Below are 8,467 nucleotides of genomic sequence, written 5' to 3'. Positions count from 1 at the left end.
ACCTACACTACACACACGTGATCACATTTTTACTCTATTCTTATACACAAACACTCAGTTTCAAGGACATTTAATAAACAACCAGATGTTTCTGATGAAGGACATTAAGATTCAATTCTGAGTCTTTTCTTTCATTGACATTTTCTAATCACATCAGCCTTTGGGCTCCTGTTCCAAACCTGATCGAATGTTTCTGTCTCTGTCCTTTATTAACCAATCAGGTGTGGGAAGGCAGGTGGCGCGTCATACCCCACGACGTGCTCCCCGATTGGCTGAAGGACAACGACTTCCTGCTTCACGGCCACCGGCCGCCCATGCCTTCGTTTCGCGCCTGCTTCAAGAGCATCTTCAGAATCCACACGGAGACGGGAAACATCTGGACACACCTGCTAGGTAGCACATACACACACATCTGTAGCGCTTATCCAAACACATCCTGGTTCTTCAAGAAACAACGAGACAACTTTGACCTCACTTCACAGAAATATGATTATACAACCTGAAACAATAGACGCACCAGAGCACAAACGTACACACGTACACCACATGACTGTCAGGAGACATTTACAGTTACAACAACAGCACTTTTGTTTTTTGTTTCTCTGTGTCTGGTCCTGTAGTGTGTTACTTCACTCACTCTTGTTTTATCCTTTAGCTAATCTTCATGTTTTTAACCAGGTCTCATTAGGTAACAACGCTGTGTGTACAATATTACACTGGCAGGCCTGTTAGCTGCTATAAACACTGTTGTGAAAGCTGAGCTGAGGTGGTTTATGTAAAAAACAAAAGTTCTGGTGAAAATGCTCGTCTTGTTTTTACATTTTCTCTAAGCCAAGTTAACTCTTGTTTGTTGTCTCCTGTCTTGAAAACAACTTTGTGTGAATATTTAGTTCCTCTGCTTCCACCCAGTGGTGCAAAAGAGATACTGCACCTAAATGTTGTAGTTTTTTTGTCTGTTTGATTTGATAAAACAGGATGTCTAGTGTGGGTTGTTTTCGTACTGGTTGTTTATATTGGTTGATAGAATTTCTCTCTCTCTGTCTCTCTCTCCAGGCTGTTTGTTTTTCCTCTGTCTGGGGCTCATGTACATGTTCAGGCCCAACATGTCGTTCGTGGCTCCGGTCCAGGAGAAGGTGGTGATCGGGATGTTTTTCCTAGGAGCCATCCTCTGCCTCTCCTTCTCCTGGCTCTTCCACACAGTCTACTGCCACTCTGAGGGCGTCTCCAGAGTCTTCTCCAAGTACGATGCACACGCCGTAAACTCACAGATCTCATTCCTCATGAGACTTGAGTAGGAGATTCACGGTGTCATTTATTTTATTTTTTATTTGTTCTAGGCTGGACTACAGTGGGATCGCCTTCCTAATCATGGGCTCATTTGTCCCCTGGTTGTACTACTCCTTCTACTGCTCCCCTCAGCCTTGTTTCATCTACCTGATAGTGGTGTGTATACTGGGGCTTGCCGCCATCACCGTCTCCCAGTGCGACTTCTTCGCCACACCGCAGTACAGAGGAGTCAGAGCAGGTAGAGAAAGACAGTGAAGTGTTTTGTTCTGTAAACGTTCTTTGATTAATGTTTTATATTATCCATGGATCCAATGACTGCGTGTGATGCACCTTGTTTTGGTTTTCTGATCCCTCGCCGCTCTAATCAGCATTCTCATGTATTATTCACGCTGTCTCTGTGTAGGAGTGTTCGTGGGCTTGGGTCTGAGCGGCGTAGTTCCCACCCTGCACTTTGTCATCAGCGAGGGTCTGATCAAAGCGACCACCATCGGTCAGATGGGTTGGCTGCTGCTGATGGCGACGCTCTACATCACCGGAGCCTGTCTGTACGCAGCTCGCATCCCTGAGAGGTTCTTCCCTGGCAAGTGTGACATCTGGGTGAGTGTTTCAGACACACACACATGCACTAACTGGACGAATTAGAAGCCATTATTTCCCAGTTGTCTCCTTATTATGCTTTGAAAGCAATCCCTAAGCAGGAGCGCTTTCTTCCTCTCATTTTTTCTCTCTTTGTGTCTCTGTTTTTCTCTGACACACATTTAACTTCCTCTTTTTCTCTCTGTCTGCCTTTCTTTCTCGTCCGCAGTTCCACTCCCACCAGTTGTTCCACATCTTGGTCGTCGCCGGGGCTTTTGTTCATTTCCACGGCGTCTCAAACCTGCAAGAGTTTCGTTACACAGCGGGAGCGGGCTGCGCTGAGGACGGCACTCTTTAACACACACACACACACACACCGACTCACTCAGTCACTCACACACATTTTACGGGGGAGGTGCTGGTTCTAATATGCACAGAATTACAGACACACACATATACACACCACACGCTCCTCAAACACACACATAAAACCTAAGACCTGCACACACGCGCTCTCTCCCCAAACTGAAGGCCGAAGTGTCTCGTCCGGTGTGTGCTTGTGTGCGTAATACGCAGGATGGCCTCCCAGGGGGCGCTATTAAAACTGATGGAGGATGGTTTTTGTTCTCTTTCTGTCTGTCTGTCCATCTCTCCATCCCCACCTCCTCTGGCTCTGTTGCTTTGACTATAAAACCACTTCCAAGGCGTGTGTGTTTTACAAAGACTTTTGGCTCTTTCCAGGAAGTATCTCTGTTTGTTTCGGAGGGGGCGAGCCAATCAGATCCTCCGTTCAGTAATTCTACATTTTCTTCTGTGTTGAGTTCTGACATTTAATGGTTTGATTTGAAGAGGAAGCATAATTATGTCTTTCAAAAAAAAAAAAAAAAAAAAAAAAACATTTTGGGGTGTTTTTTTGCAGAATGCTGTCACATTTAAGAGCATTCACGTGAGAAAAAGAAAAATAATCGAGTGGAAAATGTCTTTGGATTTCTTCCATGATTGTTAGGGTTGCAGGGGAGATGCTGGGGTGGGCGGGGGATTAATAGTCACTTTTAAAAGTTAAAAAAAAAGAACCCTTTTCCATGTAAATAAGATTTCTAAATTTTGGGTTATAGATTTGTATGAAATATATATGAAAAAAGAACAAAAAAAGTGTTATAATGGCAAGAATAAATAAATACGTTAGAGGATAAATCAGTTAAAGGTGAGGAGAAGAGGTGTTATATCTACACTTGTTCTGGCCGTGAGGTGCAGTGGAGCGAATAATCGATTCTGTGATTGGAGGGAAGCGCTTCAAACAATTTCATTAAGTCTTTATATGCAAGGATGAGACGTTTAGGTGAATATAAGGCACAACACCTGAATCTTATCAAACAAGCAGCGATTTGAAGACTTGCTTGTATTTTGTCTCCAGTGCAGGTGGGAAGTGAAAACTCAGGGTCACTTTTCTGACCTAAAAACCTGGAAATGTAAACAATGAGACGACAGATCGACTGTCCTCTACTCAGTTTTTTTTTTTTTTTGTTTGTTTTTTTTTTTTTTCACTCTCGTGTTGAACCTGCGGCCTTGTGTTTTTCAAGCATCACAGTCACAGCAATGATCTGAAATCAGACCTGGGGCCTCATGAATAAAACGTTCTCACGTGTGCTTGAAACCAAATATAAAGTCAAAACTATGAAATATAAAAGTCTTATTGATATGTAGCCATTTTCATTTACATACTGTAAATTGTTTATATATCTAATGATAAAACTAATTTCTATGCCACCAATAAGTTTATTCTTTTTTACGACATGCCCTTAGATGACTCCTTAAAACCCACCGAGGATAACTTTAAGACATTTTTATAAACAAGGCTCCAGAGTCATTTATGTCATTTTGGTACTGTAAATGTGCAGTATTAATACAGTACAGATGCAGTTCAACGTAGTCCTCCTCCTCTGTGACACTTGATAAGATTCACCTCCACACAGAAAAACTGTCTCAAAACATGTTTTTCTTTCTGACTGGATTGTATTTTAATTTATCCACTGCTGTTTTTGGTATTATTATTATTATTATTATTATTATTATTATTGCAAGCTTTAATTTCTCTTTTTTTCTTTTCTCTTTGATTTCTTTTTTGGTTTTTTTTTTGGTTTTTTTGTCTTCATCCGTTTGTATTGCTCAGCCAGAGATCATCAGGTGTGGTCAGGGCAGAGAGGCCCAGAGAACCAAGACTCTCTCACACTAAAAACAAACAAAAAAAACTAACAGAAAAACATGATGTTTCCTGAAACAATCTGAAAAGTTATAATAACTACTGCACAGAAACAGCCTCAGATATTGAGACTTTACTCTCAAGTTAATGCAAGATGACCTTGTATATTCTGACAATACCAAAATCTTGCACAGGCACAATGGAAACACTTATAATCTGAGCTTATCATTAACTGTTCTTTTGTGATTGTTTGGAATTTAGGTTTGCAAGTTATTTGAACAGCAAGTTCAATTATTATTTGAATGATCTGCATCTGTTCTTTGCATCACACTTTGCTTTGAAGAAGAAGAAGAAAAAAAAGCTGTTTTTCATCTTGTTTTTCTTTTCTTTTTCTCATTTTCTGTTTTCATTTTATCTGGTTTATATTAATTTATTTCTCTTGGGGAGCGCATATTGTCTGTTGAAGCACACGATCCGTTCTGATGGGAGTGTTTGATTGCAATAGACCTTTATATCTGCTGTATTGTTCTAATAAAAAGGTTTTTTGATCTGTCATTTTGTCCTGTTAGTGGTTAATATGTGCACAGCACTAAATCATGACATGAAATGAGCCGATTCCTTGTACATTACTTTTGATATAATAAAGTATTTATTTATATTCATGTATAAGCATCAACTACAACAACAAAGAACTTTAACAGTATGTGCTGAGATAAATTTCCTTTTTTTAAATTACTTTTTTCCTCCATTTTTACAACTAGGCAGCTCAGTCTTCTTGGTTGCCTTTTTATGCATATGATTAATACAGGCCTATGTAAAATATATAATTAAAGGTACAGTATTGTGAAATTTGTAGCTAAATTGGTCTCAAGAATGTGTTGGGCAAAAGCATTGCATTGATTAAAGTCGAAAACATGTTGATTAATTGGGCAAAAGAGAGAAAATTAATTATAAACAATTCTGTTAACTATTTATTTTAATATTTGTTTATTAGCTATATAAAATAGTGTCTACAATAATATATGGCATTTATGAGAATCTGTCCCGTTTCTGTTTTATATCATTATAAATAATTGGTCTAATAACTTACCTGCAGTTTTAGAACATTTTTCATTTGCATTGTATACATTTATCAGTGGCATAAGAAAAAAATTATAGGCTTCAACATCAACAAAAAAAAGTTTACTTGCAGCCCCAGCTTTTTGATGATGCATTATTTATATAAACTGGCCACATGTGTGAAATATTAGTTATTTTCTCATCTGAAAAAGGTAAAAACTTGAGGGTTAAGTTCAATACACAAATCCTGCTGGACACCTCTCACTCTGCTCAGGCTCACATTTGTTGTATATATATATATATATATATATAATTTTTTTTTTCTGTATTTTCATTTATGTTTTTCCTTTGATTTGTCACCTTTCTTTATAGTGAGAGTTTGCTCACTATAAAAAAAAAAAACCAACAGAGTCAACATCCATTTTTTAATTTTTCTTATAAAAATGTAGACCTTATGGACAGACCAGTTCACAAAAAAAATCTAAATCTAAATATTCAGACTCTTTGAAAACAGAATCACAACATAGAGTCCTTTTTTTTTTTATCTAGATTCATTTTCATACATACAATTCAAACTTCTTTGTTCCTTAAAAACAAACGTCTCTCCTTTCTGACAAGCGTGAAGAACACACAACCTTTACAAATGAATAATGAAAGAACAAAAAGCACAATGCCAAAAATAAAACAAAAATACAACTTAAAGTATTTCCAAAGGGAAACAAATAGATTTTAAAGCATAATGCTGCAAATACATTCTTTTTTCCAGCAGAGACAAACAAAAAACAAACAATAAGCACTTTGGTCTTCCTCCTCAATCACACTGAAGATGATGATGCTAGCATTTTTATGAACGATGTTAGTCTCAGTTAGCAAATTGCTAACTAATTAACTGAGGCAACGACTTGTGTCAGCATTTTAAACACATTTCAGAGATTTTCTGTGGGCACGATAACTTCACGTACCATGTAGGTTTTACTTCAGAGAGTGACGTGAACGTTAAGTTCAAAGCTGGCGTTCGCTTGAGCTGCGAAACACACAATGTCAAGTAGGTGAGGTACGAAAGAAAATCTCTTAACATTGAAACAAGGTGTAACTTCTTTTCTCCCATTTGAATCTGTTTGTAAAGTGCATATCTTGAATTAAGTTCAGACATGTTTTAACTGCGGTTTTTAGAAACCTGTGACAGGCTGAGAATAACTTTGCCATGCACATGAATCTGCCGTCTTAGTAGCTCTGGGAGTTTCAGATCAAAATTTTCTATAAAATCCATTGAACACTGACTGATGTAAAAACACCAGTCAGATTGTCCCAAAATGTTCCAACTGCACCCATCGAGCAGACTGAACCAGTGCTTGGGACGGGAGCGAAACCTCTTCATGCTGGATGATATGCAGGATGAGGCCTCGACCAGAAAATTACATTAAAAGGTTTTCACACAAACTGCCCCTGCAAAGACACCCCAAAAAAAATCCTGAACATTGTTGAACTTTTGTCATTGAAGAGCACTAGGGAGTAACATGGCCAATGTCTTTTTTTTTTTTTTTTTTTTTTATACCGTTTACCATGTTGTTATACGGTACAGTATTGTGTCTCATCCAAGAATGGGACAGTTCAGCAGAGGATGTCAAGAAAATCAGAACCAAGAAAACCACATGACTCAGAACAAAGTTTGATTCTGATGTAAAATCTGAGACAAAAACAGCTGATATTTGTCTTGGATTAAAACCATTAATTCAACTGAAGTTAGGAATTAGCTTTCCATGCAGTATTTACGCCTGTAAGTCTGAACAAAAGTTCAAAAAACCTTGAGGTTAACACCATCGACCTCTACTAACGAGCTGTTTGAAGGAATTACAACCAGATCTCAGATTCATTTCCACAGTATGAAAATATCCTGGACTAAATCAGCTCTGTGAGGAAAAGCTATCACCTTCATGTGTCGCTGGAAATACTGTTAAAACCACTGGATATTAAAACACTGTTTTAAAAAAATAAATAAAAACGGGTCATTTAAATTCATACCAGCTGCAGTGAGACTGTGCTTGTGGTTTTACACAAGTCCTCGTCTGTACTATGTATTGATTTTTCTTTTAAAAGGTTTTTGCAGGATCCACACTGAGATGATGTGTTTCTGTCATTTGTCTAAACTCCACAGGTTTCGGTAAATGTCACCTGTTGTGTTATTTCCATGAAGCGGATGATTGTTTCTTTGCAGTGCTGATGTCGACTGGCAGTTCACCTCAAAAACCAAGAACAATTCTGTCAGGTAAGTCAGCAAAATAAAAGTTTTACTGTTGAACAGATATATAAATGTAACTGTTTTAAGCATTTATGTCTGTGAGCTGGTTTGAATAGGTAATAGAGAGTAGCTGCAAATTAATTTTAAGGAGCTGAGATCTCGCAAAACAAACAACCATTACATTCTTCTTTTGTCAAATACCAGGAATTATACCAAACATACCGGTATCTTAAATTTTCTTCACCAAACCAGCCAGGTCCAGGTTAACTAAGAGTCGCTGTAACTACAGTTTGATCACAATGTGTGTTTAAAGCAGTTACTGCACCACCTAAGAATTTTTAACGCACATTAAAACTTCAGAAACTAGAAATTAAAATTTCAAATTTCTTTGTCAGAAGAAAACCACTGGACTAACTTGTGTATTTTTAAAAACGGGTTTTAAAGTCGTAACAGAGTTTGAAGTTTTGTTTTGAAACTCACTCTACATAAATAATAACTTTCAGTTTAAGCAAATAAAACACAAAAATTACAATAAAAAGATGTTTGCCCTGTCAGCAGCTCAATACTTTGCAAAAATTTGCAAATGAGCTGAAGTGAAAACTGTTGCAAATATAGCTTAGAACCTAAACAACAACAACAACAACAACAACAACAACAACAATAATAATAATAATAATAGTTGCTTATAATAATAACACTTTTTGTAGACAGGTGAAATAACGTTGTGTGTTGTAAAACACAAAAATGGAAACAAACTAGAATTCAAATAAACCCTAAGTAAAAACACTGAGTGGGTAAATAAATAGTTTGTGAATTGCACAAAGTGAGAACGTTGAAGGTCAAAGCACTCCGATATGTGGAGACTGACAAGTTGACACCGTTCCTCTGTTCACTGTCACGATTTGATCTTCCACAGCTGTGAAAGGAAAGAGACAAACCTTCCGTTAGATTTTCAATGACAAATATTAAAGTTTTCTCTGTGGTCTGCAGTTATAATCCAGGTGTGAAGTTTCAGGGTGAAATGATCCTTCTATTTCCAACACTAGTTTAAATACCACAACGTAAAAACGGGTGGAATTTGCCTTTCAAACCAATGACGCCACGAA

The 8,467-nt window shown here is 37.6% G+C and overlaps 2 protein-coding genes across 8 annotated transcripts in view; one reads left to right on the top strand and one right to left on the bottom strand.

Annotated features, from left to right (window-relative positions):
* adipor2 (adiponectin receptor 2) overlaps window positions 1-4,616 on the top strand; it is a 31,739-nt gene extending 27,123 nt beyond the window's left edge. Inside the window, exons 6-10 of the mRNA XM_071502229.1 lie at window positions 222-393; window positions 1,054-1,240; window positions 1,338-1,525; window positions 1,691-1,884; window positions 2,093-4,616. Coding sequence (XP_071358330.1) covers window positions 222-393; window positions 1,054-1,240; window positions 1,338-1,525; window positions 1,691-1,884; window positions 2,093-2,221 — 870 coding nt within the window. The 3' untranslated portion in view covers window positions 2,222-4,616. The remainder of the gene's footprint in view (window positions 1-221; window positions 394-1,053; window positions 1,241-1,337; window positions 1,526-1,690; window positions 1,885-2,092) is intronic.
* A 917-nt stretch (window positions 4,617-5,533) lies between these two features.
* The window catches only part of LOC139635171 (protein PHTF2-like), a 42,001-nt gene continuing 39,067 nt past the window's right edge, over window positions 5,534-8,467 (bottom strand). For all 7 annotated transcript variants that reach the window (XM_071502226.1, XM_071502224.1, XM_071502222.1 and 4 more), the window contains one exon: window positions 5,534-8,277. In XM_071502226.1, the coding sequence (XP_071358327.1) occupies window positions 8,257-8,277 (21 nt within the window). In that variant the 3' untranslated portion in view covers window positions 5,534-8,256. The remainder of the gene's footprint in view (window positions 8,278-8,467) is intronic.

The sequence above is a fragment of the Trachinotus anak genome, unplaced genomic scaffold, assembly GCF_046630095.1.
Source record: "Trachinotus anak isolate AG129_WGS33_773 ecotype Australia unplaced genomic scaffold, CSIRO_AGI_Tana_v1 ptg000018l, whole genome shotgun sequence".
NCBI lineage: Eukaryota > Metazoa > Chordata > Actinopteri > Carangiformes > Carangidae > Trachinotus > Trachinotus anak.
This window is presented reverse-complemented; position numbering and strand designations above follow the sequence as displayed.